This window comes from Neodiprion pinetum, chromosome 7 (assembly GCF_021155775.2).
Source record: "Neodiprion pinetum isolate iyNeoPine1 chromosome 7, iyNeoPine1.2, whole genome shotgun sequence".
Taxonomy (NCBI): domain Eukaryota; kingdom Metazoa; phylum Arthropoda; class Insecta; order Hymenoptera; family Diprionidae; genus Neodiprion; species Neodiprion pinetum.
Window position 1 is genome coordinate 21,796,669 of NC_060238.1, and position 20,436 is coordinate 21,817,104.

The 20,436-nt window shown below is 40.1% G+C and overlaps 3 protein-coding genes and 1 pseudogene across 5 annotated transcripts; all 4 read right to left on the minus strand.

The window, feature by feature from the left end:
- Nucleotides 1–395: 395 nt before the first annotated feature.
- On the minus strand, nucleotides 396–3,129 carry LOC124222880 (probable cytochrome P450 6a14). 3 transcript variants are annotated; one of them, XM_046634339.2, is made up of 7 exons: nucleotides 3,000–3,128; nucleotides 2,430–2,722; nucleotides 1,970–2,339; nucleotides 1,402–1,739; nucleotides 1,102–1,335; nucleotides 751–1,002; nucleotides 396–677 (listed from the first exon to the last, which is right to left on the minus strand). In XM_046634339.2, exons 2-7 carry the CDS (start codon nucleotides 2,614–2,616, stop codon nucleotides 511–513), a joined length of 1,548 nt encoding a protein of 515 aa, XP_046490295.1. In that variant the 5' UTR covers nucleotides 2,617–2,722; nucleotides 3,000–3,128; the 3' UTR covers nucleotides 396–510. The 3 variants fall into 3 exon arrangements, with proteins under 3 accessions (XP_046490295.1, XP_046490296.1, XP_046490297.1); XM_046634340.2 differs by lacking the exon at nucleotides 2,430–2,722 and having other exon boundaries at nucleotides 3,000–3,129; XM_046634341.1 differs by lacking the exon at nucleotides 3,000–3,128 and having other exon boundaries at nucleotides 2,459–2,570.
- Nucleotides 3,130–3,303: 174 nt separating this feature from the next.
- On the minus strand, nucleotides 3,304–12,140 carry LOC124223738 (uncharacterized). Its single transcript, XM_069137978.1, has 13 exons — nucleotides 11,672–12,140; nucleotides 10,975–11,285; nucleotides 10,525–10,894; nucleotides 10,117–10,457; nucleotides 9,819–10,052; nucleotides 9,486–9,737; nucleotides 9,248–9,404; nucleotides 6,171–6,382; nucleotides 5,722–6,091; nucleotides 5,316–5,650; nucleotides 5,010–5,243; nucleotides 4,681–4,932; nucleotides 3,304–4,615 (listed from the first exon to the last, which is right to left on the minus strand). The coding sequence occupies exons 2-13, from the start codon at nucleotides 11,162–11,164 to the stop codon at nucleotides 4,452–4,454; spliced, it is 3,111 nt and encodes a 1,036-aa protein (XP_068994079.1). The 5' UTR covers nucleotides 11,165–11,285; nucleotides 11,672–12,140; the 3' UTR covers nucleotides 3,304–4,451.
- A 548-nt stretch (nucleotides 12,141–12,688) lies between these two features.
- LOC124223739 (probable cytochrome P450 6a14) lies at nucleotides 12,689–13,643 on the minus strand. The gene is made up of 4 exons (XM_046635974.1): nucleotides 13,580–13,643; nucleotides 13,238–13,471; nucleotides 12,897–13,144; nucleotides 12,689–12,829 (listed from the first exon to the last, which is right to left on the minus strand). Exons 1-4 carry the CDS (start codon nucleotides 13,641–13,643, stop codon nucleotides 12,689–12,691), a joined length of 687 nt encoding a protein of 228 aa, XP_046491930.1.
- Nucleotides 13,644–13,772: 129 nt separating this feature from the next.
- LOC124223740 (probable cytochrome P450 6a14) lies at nucleotides 13,773–18,747 on the minus strand (annotated as a pseudogene).
- Nucleotides 18,748–20,436: the final 1,689 nt, after the last annotated feature.

The window sequence follows — 20,436 nt, forward strand, 5'->3', positions numbered from 1 at the left end:
CACTTGAAATACTCAACACTCAATATGCCAAAAATGTAGCTCTAATCCTAGTTTTTGACACTTGTACAATGAAATCAAAACGAATTGCTTTACTACCGACATCCAACTACTCTAAACAAATCAACTTGATCAAATACGCATGACCGTGGTTCAAATTGTGTACTTCACGGTGACTGTAAAAGCTAATTACATATTTGCAATGAATGGTAATCAAATATCCTTAGTGGTACACCAAGGTTAGTGCTGTTTTGGTATTGCCAACGAACGTAGATGATATGAATGTTACTCTACGGTCACATGGTATTTATATGGTTACTCATCCCTTCTGGAGTAGCAAAAAGATTTAAAGTGAGAATTGGCAGGGTCGGAAGACGGACAATGAAATGCAATAACAATTCTTTCAACGTAAGGCCAGTTTATTTTTCACTGTAAGAACAAGTCACCGACAAAATTGCTGAATTCCTGAGCAGCAGAGGTGAACGTGTGATAAGACACTATTTTTATTGACCCTCAGTGTCGTTCCTCGAGACGTAATGTCACCCCACCAAGCGACATGAGTAGAAAGTTTCCTGTATCCAGAGGTAGAGGAACCTTGGTGTCCGGTGTTGGCTTGAAACGGAACTTGGAAAGCAACGTGATGATACCGATTTTTGTCTGAAGAAGGCCGAACCTCATTCCTTTGAAACAGACACAAATGACTACCAGTGGACGTACATCTCATGATAAGTTGAGATCGCAGTTAGAGCTCACCTATGCAATTTCTGGGCCCTTCGCCAAATGGTAAATATGAATAACGATGTCTCTGAGCGATGTTCTCTTCGCTGAAACGTTCGGGATCAAATCTATCCGGGTCAGGGTAAATTTCGGGGTCCCAATGGATCCCCAATACTGGAACGATTATCGGGGTTCCAGTTGGGACAATGAATCCGGTTTCCGGCAGCTCGACTTCCCTGTTGCACTCTCTGTTCAGGATAGGGAAGGAAGGATACTTCCTGAGCGTTTCTGTGAAACATGGATCATAGCACTTTGGTTGGGAACTGACGACAGGGTGATTCAGATAGCACGAAGATAAATATTTGAAAATTATTCTCGTTCACTGACCAGAAACTACCTTGTCCAGATAGGGCATTTTCATGATGGTATCGTACGTCAAGCCTCCAAACTTTTCTAACACGGTATTAATTTCTTTGGCAAGCTTCTCTTGAATGTCTTGATTCATTGCCATCTCGTAGAGACAATGAGTGGCAGCGCTAGAAGACGTTTCGAAACCGCCAAGCCAGAAAATGAAGACTTGAGCTGCTCCTTCCAGCATGGTAATCGTTTCACTGGCCCCGACTGAATAGTTATATTCTATATTTTCGCTGTCCGAGAAACTTGAAAGAAAAGTGAACGATCACCTACTTGGATCCCGTTGCACTTCATTTCCGTCATCCGAATTTACGCAACCCTTGGTCATCAGCTGGATAACCAGGTCCAAAAAGTCGTTTCGTACCACGTTGTTAGCCATCCTGTAATTGACGGTATCCTTGAAGGTGTTTATTATGAAATTCGAAGGACCTGTGTCAATGGTTTTGACATGTAACATTGTCATGATCGACGGACACAAACTCATCAGTGTATTCCTCACTGGCTTGGGCGTAAGTAGTTTCCGGCCCCATTCGCGGAACTCCGCATTTGGGTTCTCTAAGCTGTTGCAGTCAATTCCGAACGCCACCGAAGCTATCACATCCGTGGAAAACCTGCCCTTACGAATCAGAAACGGTGAGTATCACAGTGCTTGTGCACATCAATCTTTTTAACTATACAAATCTGCATCGTCAAGTATACGTAGAATAACCTCATTCCGAACGGTGAAAATACCGAAGGTGTCAAATATTGCCGTAGTTAGAGTGCCGTTTTTTCATATGGATGCAATTCACTTTGACCTATCTCGATACTATGCACTACAATACGTGTTGACTTCACGTACCTCGCCATGATATCCTTGATTTCTACAACGCCGTTTTGGTTGGCCTCCTTGGCAATGCACTTGTTGAGTTTCTCCGCGATATCCTTCAATATTCCGAACATTTGCTTCATTTTACCAGTCGTGAAGGTCGGCGTGAACTTAACTCTTAGGCGCTTCCACTTCGGACCACCGAGGAGGAATAAGTGGCCCGATATCGGATCGATCTTCTCGTTGTGGTACAGGCCACGGTCCTGGAAGGCCGTGAACTCCTTCGTCATTATGAACCGGATTATCTCAGGATCGCAGACCACCAGTGTTGGCTTGTGGAAGGAATAGATGCCAAAGATACGGTTCCGTTTGAACTCCAAATACAGGTCGCGCATCAGTTGACCTGGAACACGTGAATGATAAATGTTTCAACTACGTCTGCAACTACGCATGCTCATAGAATAAAAATTTCTTATAAACTGATTCCCCTTACCCACAGATTTTTCTGCAGTGAGTACTGACCATACACTCCCGAACGGAACTACAGGTTCGGACTGCGCGATTCCCTTAGATCTCCAATAATGGTAAGTGACGTGTTTCAGGTACAGATATATTGCACCAGCGATCGTGATCGTTATTCCAAAAAGATGGAAAAGTAAGTTCGTCGAAATCAGCCCCATTGTTCCACTAACTTCGTACGATCAATGACTTATATTTGTAATTTGGAGACGAACGCTGTGTAACCGGCTCAAGATCGGCTCTCTATGATTGACGATACAGGCTCATCTGCAATGAACGGTCATCAAATGTTTCAACTAGAGTGCTAATTCTTATGCTGATAGTGTCTATCAAATTTGGAGATATTTTTTCACTCTACATATTACTAAAAAATTAAACACACTTGAGAAAGTAAATACACTATGCTTTTACAACCGATTTCACGATTCGGTAAACGATTGCAACAGTTTTCCATCGAGCTCCAAAGTAAATACCGCCATATGATTAATTATGAAATCTTTTTTGCACGGTTTTAGGAAATGTTATTATACCGTCGACCTCGTACCTTAATATTGCGCATCGTGATGGTTCAGTTTTCCTGGGGTAAAATTCAAGATGTCCTAACGCGGAATGAATGAGCCTTAGTGTTTTGAGTACGCTCTATCGGTGGTGTCTAGTCTACTGATCACTTAGACGGCGCGTTGATGTGAAACAAAACAGAGATGTTGCTGCTATATGTATGATTAATTTGGAAAGAATATGGAAATAAAATGACGTTAATTAAATTCTTATCATATTATCTTATCAGTTTGTTTACATAAAATATTTATTCTTCAATGTTTAACGTGACTTGTACAATGTGTCAGTTTCATACCGTGTTGCAAGAAATTTGGAGCATTTAAAAAAATTGATGCGTTATTCATTACCAATATTATGAATGGAGTTCCGCATGATGGTCTTAGATTATAAAGCTATTTGTAACGTGATTTCTTACGTTTAATTCAGCAATATGCTTTCGCGATATTTATTCGAAAAAAGCTCCAGAATTTCTTCAAGTTTTATAAATTGTGACTTTGATAGAACGCGACAATTTCTCGAAGATTACAGTGTTATCTGATATTACAAGAGCATCAATATTCTCGATATAAGTATACGTATGATATCGGCTTCCTGCCAGTTCGCACAGTCAACTCGCTGAAGATGCAGCCTATTATACAGTATGAAATAAGAAGTAATTATCATAACTAAGTAATGGTCGTAAAATACATTCTGCATAGTTTCGATAACGTTATGAAACAATTTATTCGACGAGTACTCGAGGAAACACATACCGTTATGAGTCGGATTTAGGATGGCCATTATTTATTTACGGAAGACCAAAACTCGCTACAATAATTTAACTCTCGTACAAAGACATAACTCATATTATTTGCCATTTGCAATCTTGGCCATACTCAAAAACGAAAAAAATTGCGCTACAACTTTCTTATGCATTTTTGCGTTGTCAATTTTTATTTTTCTACCAGTCATCTTTTCGTATTTGTTGTTTCTCTACGTTTTGTAATTTGTGGTTTGACTTTCAGGATTTCGTTTCGTCGACTTTTTGGTCCTTCGCATTTTTGTACTCCTCCCTTGCCTACTGCATCGCTCCTTAGAGTTCATTCTTTAGCGTGCAGTTTTCTAACGTGCTTCCTGACATTACAATTGTTTTGGAAAGTTCTAACAGTGAAAATGTAAATTGATCAAACGTTTCAACAATCAATATCACTTATTCTTTATAATCTGCGTATCGATTAAATTATAGTTTCAGATTTATACACAGACGTCAACGTTCCACAATAGTTGATGAACATTTTTTTTTTCTCACTGAGCAAGGAGAAAAAGGAGAATCGAGTCGCATGTCCATCTGGACAGTTGTTATCGTCAAGTGGCAGCACACGGCCCAGTCTATCCAAAGTTAATTAAACGAAGTAAACATCTCGTTACTACAGTCGGACAAATATTGTTTCATCCTCCACTATCTTTCTTCGAGCAGAAGCGTTACTCCGCCTATGGGTCCATGCAACAACTTTCCTTTATCCAGAGGCAGAGGTACTTCCATATCCGGAGCGGGCTTGAAGCGATACTTTGCAAGCAGGACAATGAGGCCCATTTTCGTCTGAAGATAGCCGAATCTCATTCCTGTAAAAATAAATTTAGGAAAAAACAGTGATGCATTATGTTTGATATTCACGTAAGAAACTCACCGATGCAAGTTCTAGGCCCTTCGCCAAAAGGTAGATAAGCGTAACGGTGCCGCTTGGCGATATTCTCATCGCTGAAACGTTCCGGGTCGAATTTCTCTGGCTCAGGGTAAAATTCTGGATCCCTGTGGATGCCAAACACCGGAATGAATATTGGGGTACCCGCCGGAACGTTGAAGCCGCTATTGGGCAAGTCAACGTCCTGATTGCACTCCCTGTTGAGTTGCGGAACGATAGGATACTTCCTTAGGGTCTCTGTGAAACGCGAGAGAAAGGAAGTGAGCATTTAATCCCGATAGATGATTTGATAAACAGAGGCTGGATCAACAAACCAGAAACAACTTTGTGAAGGTAAACCATCTTTGCGATACTCTCGTAAGTTATTCCCCCGAACTGTTTGAGGACGCTGTTTATTTCCTCGGCAACTTTCTCCTGGATTTCAGGATTCAGTGCCATTTCGTAGAGGCAGTAGGTTGCCGTTGTTGACGAAGTTTCGAATCCGGCTAACCAGAAGACGAAGGATTGAGCAGCTCCTTCCTCGACAGTGATCCGTCCACCAGTTTCCTCTGCACGATGCAAGAAATAGAAGAACCATCGTCAATGCACTTTAACTTTTTTTGAGCGACTCGACGTCCTACCTGAGCCCTGGGTGTCCTTGCCGTCGTCAACCTGGACATAGCCCTTATCCATCAGCTGCATAAGCAGGTCCATAAAGTCATTTCTCACCACTTTAGCAGACTTTCTATACGCCACCATGTCCTTGAACGTTCTCATAAAGAAGTCTGAAGCTCCTTTGTCGGTTGTGCTGAGATTCAACAGCTTCAAAATCGGTGGGCACGCTGACAGCAGCGTGTTTCTGATTGGGTTTGGCTCCAACGTCTTACGACCCCAAAAAAGAAACTCAGAATGTGGGTTCTGCAGACTGTTGCCGTTTATTCCGAACGCGATGGAGGCGATGACGTCAGTGGTGAACCTGTAACCGAGGATTCTTCTGTTTCTAACCATCGCTGAACGACTCCCAGTTCCGCAAGGTCGATCACTCACCTGGCCATGATGTCCTTCACTTCAACGAGATCGCTCTTCTCCACTTCATCGGCAACGCACCGGACGAGATTATCAGTGCAATCCTTAACCGCGCCGAAATAGTTCTTCATTTTAACGGACGTGAACGTTGACAATAACTTTGCCCTCATCTTTTTCCACCTCACACCACCAAGTAGGAAAAGGTGGGACGACATCGGGTCCACTTCCTCGTTTACGTACATTCCGCGGTCGTGAAATTTTGTGAACTCCTTTGTCAGCACGAAGCGGATCAGGTCTGGGTCACAGATTACCAGGGTTGGTCTATGGAATGAATAGATACCGAAGACGCGTTTGCTCTTAAATCGGTCGTACCCGTCGCGCAGCATTTCACCTGAGAACAAAACGAGCGGATGGATTAAAAATGGATGTTAGATGGAATTACGGCTGTTGAATATCGAGTTGTAACGCACCGATTGACTGCCTGGACATGAGGACCGGTAACAAGTTGCCGAACGGTACTGTTGTTTCACCCTGAATAATCCCTCTCGAACTCCAGTAACTGTAGACGATGTGTTTTAGGTACATGTAGGCGGCACCGATTATTGCAACTATCACACCAAGAATTTGGAGAAGATAGTTGTCCGTGAAAAACACCATCGTGATAGACACTGGAGAATTAATTCTTCAGACAGATAAGGATGCTCACAAATGTAATCAACTACATCTAGGGTGTTATGGGAAATCAAAGGTAGTGGCACTACATCCAAGGACTATAGCGTTGAAAACGCACTTGGCACATCAAAAGTTGATAAACTAGAGAGTAGCAGCGTTCGTTCGATACTTTTCATATTCCGTCAAATACGTAGCACATAGGCTTACAGAAAGCCTTTATATAGACATCGAACCACTTCCGTATCGATAAGCGCACTGTGGAGTCGTAAGTGATAGCTGTAACTTTAGTTTCAGTTACTTCATTGGAATGGTTCACATATATCGGTAGAGCCTCGACGTCGGCGTTATCATGTTTTCAAATTTTTCCAATCATCACGATATTGTTTTTCAGAGCAATTTGAAGAAAACAGTTTCAAAGTATACGAAACTCAAACAAACACCGTACATGGCCAAGAGACGTTTAGTCGGACTGAGAAACGATTGCGTCTTATCTTAAGACCTATCTAAAATCTAATGAGTAATTAAATGTGGGTAAGAATAACTTGGAAACATATTGTGGAACCCGTGGGCCAAAAGTAGCATGTGAGAATGACTTGTTTTAGGATTAATAACGCAATCGAATTGTATAATAGCCAAAAACTCAATTTGCTAATAATTGCTTCTGAAAGAAGAGAAGGAAACAATTTTTAACTAAGGCGCCCAGTACAGTTTTTTTTTTTACAATAAATTAATGTAGTCCAAAACGACTTGTTTCATAATCAAAGTTTATTTAACAGCAAAAAAAAAAAGAAATGTTGAAAATACAAAATTTGTTTGACAAGGAATTTTCCACCTCGATGATGCAATTCATCCTCACGATGCCTCATATCTTTCAATCAACCATTCCTTATTGTCGAACATAGGGCATCGAAAATAAAAACGACCAGGCCTCTGATTCTGCAAAAATCTATCCTGCAGAGTAAAAGTCCTACGGAAAATATCTTACAGGTTTTTTTCTGGAGAAATCTTACTCTACAGAGTGCGATCCCTCAGAGTTCGTTTCTACGAAAAGCGAAGCCTAATTTATTCTAGCTTTGGGAGTGATACAGTCATTTATAACGTATTTATCAAGGGATCGATTTGAGTTGTGGTTTTGGAAATGGACTAATTCTTTTTAACCTTTGAACTTATTGAAACTCTGTAGAAACGCACTGTAATTTAAACATAAATCAATCGACAGATTTTTCTTTTCCAATTCCTTACGTTAATACGATGAGGAATGGTGACTTCGAAGGATATGATGCGTCAAAAGAACGAATTCGGTCATCGGTGTAGAAAAATCCATGCGACAGAAATTTTTTTCACAAAACGTTCTTTCGATATGAAATGAACTTTGGTCAAGAACTACGTTGATTATCTTTTGAAAGAGGATGTACTGGTACCCTTAAGGCCGTTCTTTGTTTCTTTACCTCATTAACTGCACGTCCAAGATAAGTGTTTTGACGCCATGACTTGTGGATTATTTCGAACTTGAAAACATGAAAATAGAGTCGTTAACGTTATTCATGGAAATATCTCCGACACGCGTCCGAAGAATTATCTCATCTGCCTAAAGATTAGGAAACCAATGCGCTGCAGCACCGAAATGACTCAACGTGTCGATGCATTCTATTCGTAACGATGGGTGGGTACCGAAGTATCCATGATACTTCACAATTAGTGAGAGACTCCAGCTAGCCTCGATGATAATTTTCTACGAGTTGAAACGTTATTTTTCTTCACGTGGGGGAGAGCCGGGTCAAATGGGGACGTTAGTGAGGGAATGGATATAATTTGGCTATTCCGATGAATGAGACATTGTCTACTCATTTCCGTCATCTGTGGAACTTTATCTGGCCACCATCAAGAGGTAAATTGCGAATGTTTTATCATTGGATCAAAAATATTATTTTATCTTCAAGTAGAGAAATCCCCATTTTGCCCGAAGGTGCAGGTAAAATGAGGACCACAGGAAAATGATGAAAAAAAATATTTACTTACAGTGGGAATGAAATAACTTATTGCACAAACGACAATTACTCTTGCAGTTGAGTAAAAGTTACAAAAACACCATTTATTATTTATTTGAACAGTCACACACATTGTCTGCGCTCGCATCGTCAACATTAGAATAATCGTCGGATTATGACTGCCGGTTTGACTTGCTTTTGTAATTACTGAGCATTTGGAATCGATAAATAATCCACTTTGGTTCAATACCCTGACTTTTGTTTACCGCATTGATAGGGCATGAATATACACGAGCCAATATCTCCAGTTTACCCTGCACCCAGGCTTCCCATTTTGTTCGATCAGGCATTTATGTAAACAAATGTAGTTCCACCACGCTATCGTGAAGTGAACCAACAGGTCCAATGTGTATAAACTTGTTTGTTTGATCCTGAAATAATATAAATTCCCGTAATTGTTTATGCTTCTTGTAAGGTAACACCATACAGAATTTCGGTGGCGCACAACGCAAATTGGAACGACTGACGCAGCCAACATAACCGTAAATGTTACAGCTGAATCAGGATACAGTAAGTATGATCATTGGTAAAACCATATTTTTCATATGTTGAGCATTTAGAACGCCGCGTGTTTTCGTATTACATAATTTATGAGGTCAGCAGAGACAGCAATTTCAACTTTTGGTAGTAGCGGCTGGATGCGTTGAGATGGTATTGTATGTATAGGATATAATTTGAATTGCGTAATTTCTTATTCTTCTTTGTATTATTTATGCATTTCTTGTTAGTTTTACCATGATTTTATAGTATTATATTTCCATTTCCATTGATTTAAATTATAATTTAAATATTTATCAATGCTAAACTAGGCTTTGAAGCATTATCGTTTTTCGATTCGAAGTTTCACTCCTCCTTTCGGACTAAGAACAAAGTTCCCCTTGTCCAGTTCGATCGGTACTTTCAAGTTCGGACTTGGCTTGAATCGGTATCTGGAGAGTAGGCTGACGAGGCCAACCTTCGTCTGAATCAAACCGAACCTCATGCCTAAAACGATACGGAAAATAAAAGCAAGCGAACGACATTGGTTGAAGCTTCGCGATATGCAGAGTGACGAAAGTAACATACCAATACAGTTTCTGGGCCCCTCGCCGAATGCCAAATAAGAGAACTGGTGCCTCTTGGCGATGTTCTCTTCGGTGAATCTTTCGGGGTCGAATTTCTCCGGGTTTGGATAAATTTCGGGATCTCGGTGAAGCCCCAATACGGGAATGAGAATCGGAGTTCCCTTTGTGACGCAAAGTCCGGTATCAGAAAGTTCAATATCCTTGGTACACTCTCTGTTGAGAACCGGAAGCGAAGGATACTTCCTCAGCGTTTCTGTTGGCGGAAAAAATTGTCACTAGCGATTGTCTTTATTTGCGGTACGAAATTGAGTGATAATTATTCGAAAAAACGTACCGGACACAACTTTGTGAAGATAGTGCATCTCCTTGATGCTTTCGTAATTTATGCCCCCAAACTTGGCCAACACGGTGTTTATCTCCTCGGCAACTTTTTCTTGGATATCAGGATTCAGTGCCATTTCGTAAAGGCAGTAGGTTGCCGTTGTTGAAGACGTCTCAAAGCCGGCCAGCCAGAAGACAAAGGCTTGAGCAGCTCCTTCCAACATTGTAATCTTCACTTTGTCGGCATCTACGAGTCGGGATTAAAGGCAATACAGTTTCTGCGTTTTTCGCGAGTTTGATTATCAACTTACCCGACGTTGTGTCAACCGATTCCGTCTTTTCGTCACTTTGTAAGTAGCCCTTGTCGATGAGTTGCATAACCAGACCCAAAAAGTCCTTCCTAGCCACGTTGTTGGCCGTTCTGTACTGCACCGTCTCCTTGAAAGCGTTTATGAAAAAGTTGGATATTTCCTGGTCGATTACTCGGATGTTGAGGAGATGCATGATGCTCGGGAACATTATCGCAAGCGCGTTTCTCAATGGTCTTGGCTCGAAGACCTTTCTGCCCCACTTCCGGAACTCTGCATCTGGATTCTCGATGCTGTTGCACTGGACGCCGAAGGCTGCTGATGCGATCACGTCAGTGGAAAACCTGCAATCGCGATCATTACGTATCGTGAAATTGGTTCATCAGAGTAGACTGACACTCATGAGCTGACCTTGCCATCAGATCCTTGACCTCGATAAGTTCAGATTTGCTGGCTGTACTCAAAACGGAGGAAGCCAGAGTATCGGAACAGTTTTTGATGGTGAAAAACATTTGCTTCATCTTGCTTGCAGTGAAGGTCGGAGTGAACTTGGTCCTCAGATGCTTCCATTTCGCCCCTGGTACCAAAAAGAGATTCCCAAGAACAGGATCGGCTTTCTCGTTTATGTATAAGCCACGGTCATGAAAGTGGGAAAACTCCTTCGTCAGAATGAAACGTATCAGCTCCGGATCGTTTACAACAAGCATGGGCCTGTAAAACGTGTAGATACCGACGACTCGGCTGGTTTTGAATTTCATGTACGTTTCGCGAAGGAATTCGGCTGCAATGTAACCAAAAGTAAAGATTGTTCAGAAATCGAATAATCTTAACCTCATCGTCTAATCGATTAGTTTTACTCACCAAGCGAAGTCTGGACTGATAATACGGGCCACAAGCTTCCAAATGGGACAATTACTGGCTTGACGTAATCAACGTTTCTCGAATGCCAGTAATTGTAGGTCACATATTGCAGATAGATGTACACACCACCGACCACAGCGATTGTCAATCCGAATAGTTCAACGAGCAGATATTCCAAGTGATTCCCCATGTTTTTATAATGCAAGATTCCAATTGGCGTCGAGCTGTGACTGCTGATACGACCACCTCAAGTTAGTTCGGCCACTTTATACACTCCTTTCTTCGTGTTGGTATCCATGGCCTAAGCTATACTGCGAATTTTGGATTATGTAACAGACTACGCTTTAGAATGATTCAACAAGTCAACGGTCGAGGTATTCGCACTCAAGATTATGTATAGTCTAAGATATTAGTGCTGGTATCCAAATCCCTGTATCATGCACATTGATCGATTGAAAAAGAGAAGGTCAAATTGTTATGTAATAATCCGTGGTTCGTGAGGTAAAAACCGAAGTTTTCATCAAAGCATAATTGTCATTCTATATGCTAACCGTAAATCAGTGTTCACCACGCGTTCTTTCTCAGGACAAACAAGAGTGATCTCATTGAATTGTAAATGCCGATTATTCCTTGCAAATGTTTATCACATGCTATGTCGAATGTGTCTTAAAACTCCTACTGAACTCGGGACTTTTACCTTACTGATTTCCATATTTACGACTTTAGTATATGCACTTGAACGTTACATACTTGGAGAATCCATGATGCGACTGGTAATATCTCCGCATCTACAAGGTCAACCTAACTCCGTTACAATCTAATCTGACCACAGTCTCTCTTACTTTTTCTATTTCTTTCTCGCTCAGGCTGGTGAATGAAATCTGGAATCAGGTATCCACACAATTAACATCAGTATATTTTGCGAATGATGAGTCCCAATAGAGCGAGCGAGGTAGGAAAGGTTATGCATTCGCGTACCGTGTTCTGTTATCACGAGTTTTTGAGTAATTTTGGACGATTTGACGATTAACTGCTACTTTATTTCTCGGTATTTGGTAGAGCTTCAGCCTTGAAGCAAATCTCAAATACAACGAAGTGACCGGCGCCGAGAAGTGTGTTAATTTTGTAATTCAAATTCAACGTACAGTGCTGTTATGAACTGATCCGAGCATTAGCAATTTAATTAAATCAAACTTGATTATTTCTCAGAGGAGAAATATCTATTATAATTAACACGTGCTATTCAGGTTATTTAAACTATCATGACAAAAAAAAGGTATAGCTGAAAAATAGCAAAAAGCTGTTTCCGACGCCAGCGTCAGATTTTGCGAAATATAAGATTTTTTCATCTTCATCAATGTTTCTAAACAAGCAAGTGTATCTTCTTTTACGATTATCGGTTTGGTTTGCGATAACTATTTGTTGCCACAGAAAAACAATTTTTTTGGTGTTTCAAATTAAAGTTACGAGTCGGATTAAGTTCATAATTATTTAAATTTATTCATCAATTGTTCAAAACTTTTTTTTTTCCATATTTGCCATTTCTACTTTACTGACAGACCTTATGAAATTTTGATCAATACACTTGCCCAGAGACTCACGTATCGTTCTCCAATTTCAGCAACACAATTTCATGTCAAATATATTCAAGAAAAAAAGGCCACCTGTTCATTGTAGTCACGATTAAATATCAGGTCTCTACTACTGCACGGTATTATCGCATTTGGATTCGGAGTGTCACTCCGTTTGCGGGAACCTGGACAAAGTTAGTCTTGACCATCATCAGAGGTACTTTCACACCCGGGCCTAATGTGAAGCGATACTTGGACAGCAAGCTGACGAGTCCAACTTTAGTCTGCAATGGAAAGAAAAACTAATTCATATGATCTTACGACGAAAAATGTTGGTCGCAACGTACCAACGCAATTCCACGGCCCTTCACCAAACGGTAAGTAAGCGTACTGATATTTCTGGGCGATATTCTCCTCGCTGAATTTGTCGGGGTTGAATTTTTCTGGTTCTGGATATATTTCGGGGTCCGAATGGAGTCCAAAAACAGGAATGATCATTGGAGTTCCCTTTGTAATTCGGTGCCCGGTCCCCGGTAACTCAATTTCTTCGATGCACTCTCTGTTGGGTATCGGAGTGACCGGGTACTTTCTCAGTGTTTCTGCGTAGATGGTGAAGAAAAAATTGATGGTACAACTGTTGAAAGAAAAGCATGTTTTTTATTGAAATGGAAGAAAAACTACGAAACGCTTACCGGAAACAACTTTGTGAAGATACGGTATCGCCTTCACACTCTGGTAGGAAAGGCTTCCGAATTCTTCAAGGATGTCGTTGATTTCTTCGGCCAATTTGTCCTGGATCTCTCGATGCAGTGCCAACTCGTAGAGGCAATGCGTCATCGTTGATGATGACGTGTCGAAGCCGTCAACCCAAAAGATATAAGTCTGCGCGGCTCCTTGGAGCATTGTGATTTTTTCCTCGCGATCATCTTGGGTGAGAAAAAATTCTTAGAATGTTGATCTACATTGATATGGAAATCACTGCGTCTTTAAAGAATCTTGGAGTTCATCAATTGAGAAAAGTTTATTATTTTTACCTGGTACGGCCGCTGATGACCTCTCATCGTCATTTTTTATGTAACCTTTGTTCATCAACTGCATAACCGAGTCCAAAAAATTCTTGAACCCCAGTTGCTGAATAACGAATACCTTTGACGTAAGCATAGGCGGCAAATGTAACAGCAATTATTACGCCCATAAATTCGACGAGAAAATAGTCGGAACAAATGATCATTTTTTCAGTTTTTATTAACGTAAAAAAAGAATCTCAAAATGCTTTTGCAGATTTTTTCCGTTTTCAATTACAAATTCTTTGAGTCGCTTAGCATCAGCCCGTCACTGAGACGGTAATTCACTGACGATTAATACCTTACTTTCGGAAATGCGCGGCTTCAACATGCGAAAGTTGTTCTAACGAACGATGCATCTATTCGTATGATTTCTCGTGGATGCAACGGTTCACTTTAAAACTCATTCTAACACGAATACATCTCCTACCGTTTCTCCTTAAAATCACTTTGTTATGCATAAATATAAGTATTTGTTTACTAACTTTACTGGAACCCTCGTATGGTTATCTGCCGAGATAAATATGTTCAATACTATAATGACGATGTTAGGAAGCGTCGAGTATTGCAACACATATCAGATTTTAAGATTATGGAAAAATAAGTAGGAAGTGGAAGAAACAAACAAAATGAAGAGTCAAGTTGTTCAATATAAAATAAAAATTATAAATAACAGAAGTAAATGGGATCTAGCAAAGGCGTTTCGTAACTGAAAAGAACGTACAGCATGTTTCATCTCATCTCTGATGGATAATGCAGCATTTTTTTTTCTCAACGTTGGTAATAAATTGTACTTGAAGGTATAACAACCAAAACAATTAGCTCTTGACTCTTCAAGAGATACAAAAATCAATTAACACAACTTGAATACCGAAGAAAGTACACTCTCGTGTTGTCTAATCGCCAGTATCAAAGTTATCCTTGCGTGAAAGAAAGAATAAAGATATGTCATTGTTGACTTAATCCATCAAAAAATTTGGTCTCCCGTTATCGTAGAAAAGAATTTCGATACAATCGCAAATGCATTAGGTGCGGATAGAAATTCTGTGACTTAGCTCTTTCCTGTGCGCAGATGTTGGCTGGGATGTTAAGTACTTATGATTTTTGAATGTTTTAGCAGTACTCGCACTTAAACCATTTTGTGAAATATTGGAACAATGGTTTAGTTATCTGTTGGTACAAATCGATATTGGGAGAGTGATATAATGGTACTTGATTTGGGTAGAAAATATGATCTGAACGGTTCGTCATTTTACTTATCATTTCAACTAAAATAATAATTTCATTCACCATTTCACTGCTGACAATCGTAGATCTCTTCAAGTCACATGAAACTCAGAAGAGACGAGAAACGAGAAAAATTTTCATTGTTTGACTTTAGAATTAATAATTTTTTTTTCCAAATTGCCTTAATGACCGTGTCAGTCTTCGATAATATGTTATTTTGAAACTGAAGAGACTAAGAGACTAATTCATGCGCAACCGACGTAAGCAGTGAAAAATTGATTTTCATTTATTTATTTATTTTGTAACTGAAATATTTCAAATCTTGCAGAGATATGTTTGCTGCGAATTTTTTAGAACATCAAGTATAGCCTGGGATATTTGGTCCGAGCATCCAGTTTCACTCAAAGCATCCACCAAACGTATTATAATACCGTAATAACCAATTAGAGTAAGAAGTTGCTTTTTCATTATCTGCCACTGTAACTGTCCATCTTAGAGCATATACAGTAATATTGTAAGAAACGACTGATCTTACGGCGGATGGATTTTATAATATTGTGATAGCTAGACATTTCGGAAAATGTGACGTTATCAACCTCAGATAATCACTAAATCCCAGTGGTAAGTGTAAACAATTTTTTCCACCACCTTCTTTGAAAGTTTTGTTCTCGAAACCTGTGAAATGTATGTACAGGTACCGTTTTTCCAAACAGGGAATCTTAAACTTACATGGCACAAATATTACACATTGACTCCGTCGCATTATCGCATTTGGACACGCAATGTTACCCCGTTTAAGGCCATCTGCACAAAGTTTGCCTTGTCCATTATTAAAGGCACGTCCAAGTTCGGACCTGGAGTGAAACGGAACTTTGACAACATCCTGATCAGGCCAACTTTAGACTGCACCAACCCGAACCTCATATCTGCAATTAAAACGGAATCAAATCAGTTTGAACCTGTGTTAATAATCGAAGGCTACAACACCAACGTACCGATGCAGTTCCTTGGGCCCTCACCAAATGGCAAGTAAGCGTACGGGTGTCTCTTGGCAATGTTTTCCTCATTAAACCGTTCCGGGTCGAATTTCTCTGGTTCTGGATATAGGTCGGGGTCCCAATGGATTCCAAGAACCGGGACAATAATCTTAGTACCCTTGGTGGCTCAGAAGCCGGTACCAGGCAGGTCAATATCCTCGGTGCACTCTCTGTTGAGTATCGGAACGACTGGGTACTTCCTCAGCGTTTCTGTGGATCACGGTTGAACATTAACTGATGTTTGGTCAAAGGACCGAGCCGTTCCGCAATGTGTAAAATATACTGTTGAGAACAACTTGCCAGAAACGACTTTGTGAAGATGGGGCATCGCTCTGATGGACTCGTAAGTTACGTCCCCGTATTCTTCAAGGACTCTGATTATTTTCGCGGCTGTTTTCTCCTGCAATTCCTGATTCAGCGCCAACTCGTAGAGGCAATGGGTCACCGTTGACGATGATGTGTCAAAGCCACCAACCCAGAAGACGAATGCTTGTGCGGCTCCTTCGTCCATGGTAATCTTCTGCTCGTCGACTTTTTTTTTTTTTTTTAAATAAAAACTATTACAACTTTCTCTCTTCTATTTTTTGTAAAACAGAAACTACTAAACATGAGAGAGGAATCTTATGTAAGCAATCCAAAGCAAAAATTGGCAAAATACCTGTCCCAGGCAGCGGTGCTCTTTCGTCGTCATTATGAACGTAGCCTTTATATAATATAATATAAGCTGTATGACCAAGTCTAAAAAGTCTCTTCGAACGACGTTATTGGCCGTTATATATTTCACTGCTTCCTTGAAAGCGCCCATGAAAAAATTGGTGACATCCTCGGGAATCGCGGTAAATTTAAACAGTTTATGCAAAATTGGAAAAGCAAAAACAAGTCCGGCTATACCCTTTCTTGGGGCAAAAAACTTTCTACCCATCGCCCGGAATTCAGCATCTGGATTTTCTAGGCTGTTACAATCAATACCGAAAGCCACTGAAGCGATCACGTCGGTGGAAAACCTTTGACGAGAGAAACGGAAGATGGTTAGTACTTGGATACATTTCTACCAGCTTAATAAAACCTGGACCTCTATAGAGGTAAACTGACCTTGCCATAAGATCTTTTATCTCAATCACTTCAGAGTTTTGAGCTTTTTTCTCGACTATCAGTGAAAGTCTGTTGGAAGTTTCTTTAACCGTAGGGAACATTTGTTTTATCTTGCTGGAAGTGAACGTGGGAGAGAACTTGTTTCTCAAAAATCTCCATTTGGCACCAGGCAGTGAGAACAAATGTCCGGACAGTGGTTCAGTCTTTTCATCGCAGTAAACTCCACGGTCGTGGAAATGCGGAAATTCTTTTGTAAGAACAAAGCGTAAGAGGTCTAGATCGGCGATGACGAGGTTAGGCCGGGTAAACAAGTAAACGCCAATAATTGGATGTTTCTTATACTTCGAGTAGATATCTTGGAAAAGTTCACCTGCGACATACCAGAAAATTATTTACACTCACAAAATTAATCCTCGGTTAAAAGGGCACATACCAATGGCTGGGTGGAAAAATTGTCTGTCTCGCTCGTGACATTTTTTCACCGTAAATTCAGTTGGTATCAATGTTAGACTCCGTACAAACCTCGCCGTTGCGCTCCGAAATTCATGCAAGCTCCGTTTTGGAGATATTGTATTATTATATTTCTACATGCAGGGGCGAGGTGACAAAATGTGCCCATTAAGGAGAAAAGGCTTCGCACGGAGATTTGAATCAATGGATGGAGTAGGTATTATTTGCATTCTCGCAGCGAGGAGTTTTGTATGGAGTCTGACTGTTCTACCAACTAAATTTACGCCGAAAAAATTTCACGAACCAAACAGCCGGTTTTTCATTCAACCTCAGCTGGAGATAACCGGTTCTTCATGTGCAGTCCAGAATAGGCGGTTCTTCAAGCGGAAACCGAGACAACCGGCTTTGCAAGCGAAACCCAAGATAGTCGCTTGTTCGACGCAGTCGTCGATACGGAGTGAGTCATTTGAAACTCCAGAAATGGAAGGAGCTTAGTGGATGAATTAGACCGTACTCATCAAGCCAATCTGGCAAATCTTTGGTATAACGTCGAGAAGTCATTATTGTTGTTGTCAAAGTAAGATTCGAAGTCTACATATAGATAACCACCGTGAATAACAAACGGTAACGAAGATGTGGCAAAAATGAAAAGACGGCAGCACGAAATGTCGACAATTAGGTTCACCTTGGCATGTGAAAGTCATGTTTATTCACAGGCGTATATACTGAACATTCGTTAGATTGGCTGAGGGGTTGGGCTTCATTCATCGACACAGCTCCTCCCATTATCACAGTTGGAATTGAATCACTCTGTATATACAAATCAACCATTTATAGTTTGGCTGATGCAAAAACACTTGACGGCACTTTATTATACCTATTGAACGTTTTCTTGTTGTGACGGGCTTGATGTGGCCAAAAGGAATGATCGGCTTTGGAGAAATTACATTAACTCCAATTAAAAAATTTCTCTAACTCCAGTAGCTGAAGGACACATATTTTAGGTAGGCATAGACAGATATGACGAGGGCAATTATTATCCCGGCAAATTCCAGGAGGAAATAGCTCGAGTGAATCACCATGTTTTCTGTACCTTGCAATGTACAGAAATATAATTTAAAGACTTTGCTACGTTTGTCAGGCTCTTCAACCTCAAAATCTTCACTTTGATAAAACTTTTCTCACAGCACCGGATTTCGCGAATCTTTAATCCTGCGCAGAAAAATCTCTTTGTTCAGTTCTTTTGTTTTGTTCGAAACAACGCGAAACCAACTCCATGCATAGTCGCAATATCAGTCAACCTCCACTCGAGACCGGAGCTCTACGCCAAACATGTTATCGGCTTATATACTTTGCTATCCCCTCTTCCCCCACTCGGTTTTTCCCGGAATTTCCAGGTAACTTCCTCCACTGCCTTACTCTCAATGCATAGCTATCTGACGAAGTGCAAACAGTGACGAGATACTTCCATTCTCAAATGTTAAACGTGTTTACAAAAGTGCATACCATACATTCACTAAAGAATTAAACATGGCCTGAGCACCTCGTTCATTCGAACTTCTATATTGACAAAAATATGTACCCTCATCAAATGATCAAGATGAGTAGTTACTTGAGTAGGTACTGTGGGTAGGTTCTGTTTGGAACATGATTTTGATGAGATTGAATCGAGACTTTCGCGCAATCAGCGACATGTTTACTTCACTGAATTTGGAAAAAAAAACTCTGTCAAATTCCGAAGATTTGGGTAAGACAGAGTTAGTGCCGTAAACGTATTTGATGTTTCATCGCGATATCTAATCATTTCAGATAACCTGCTGGTCAAGTCACCCAAAAACGTCGTGATAATATGCTGTAAGGCATGATACATAACCTCACTTCACTTTGAGTATCCTTATCAGTTCCAATTTGACAGACCAATGATTTAAGAAAAGTAACCATTTCATGTATACATTTTTCCGTACATGTGATTTACTTGAAATTTTGTATTCATGGGCTTTTGGGGTCGCTGATTATGAATCTGAACGTAAAATTCCAAAATTCAAAATGGCGGATTCAATATGGCGAACATATATTCAAAAAGTGATTTGATTTTGATAAAAACTTGACGGTACATGGTTTTCGGGGTCACTGATTACGAATCTGAACTCGAAATTCGAGAATTCAAAATTGCGGATTCAATATGACGTACAGACAGAAACAAGAAAAAATTTTCGGTTTGTATTAAGTTTGCGCAAAAATTGACATTTGAATTTTCACGGTAGATTAGCAGAAAATACTTTTTTCGTGGAAAAATACTAATTTCGAGCATTTGTTTCCATGTGCTATTTTTGCAATAAATAAATAAATAAATGAATGAATTTTGTGTTTTTTTTAGAAATTTTTATAAATATTTCAGAGATCATGTGCAACAAAAAAGACTCGGCAGGTGTTACCAAAACTGTAGTTGAGTAATTAAAACGCTGCAAAAAAATGGTGGGACGCTGAGTGTCCCAGCGTGAATTAAAGGATTAAGCCAGACAAGTTCCCCCTAGTGGAATGACTTGCAATCAGTCCTCACATATCCGTTGACGATTAAGGTTACAACGTTTCTTGAGATTTCACGCACTTCAGACTTTCTAGAGAATCCCGATACAATCTTGCGGTTGGTATGCGATAAGCCTTTTTATTCACAAGTTACTGTGCCGAGTCAACTTTTTTACAACAGGATAGTATCCTGTGGTTTTGAGGTCGGTGATTACGAATCTAAAATCAGATTTTGTAAAATTCAGTGAGTAAAAGTATTGTAACCTCGAACCTTGAGAATCGATTCAAAGAATCTGTGCTTGTTTATGAATATGTATTTAAGCTGAAGTGTTCTGTAAAAAAAAGAATAATTAAAATCATGCGTATTGATAGTTGGCATGGACATGCTGAGCGAGAAATGCACACGAGCAGATCATCAAAGTTCGTAAACCTGGACACGACAAGATCTGTAAACCGGGCTTAAGTCTAAATTCAGAACAGTTAAATCGTACTCCT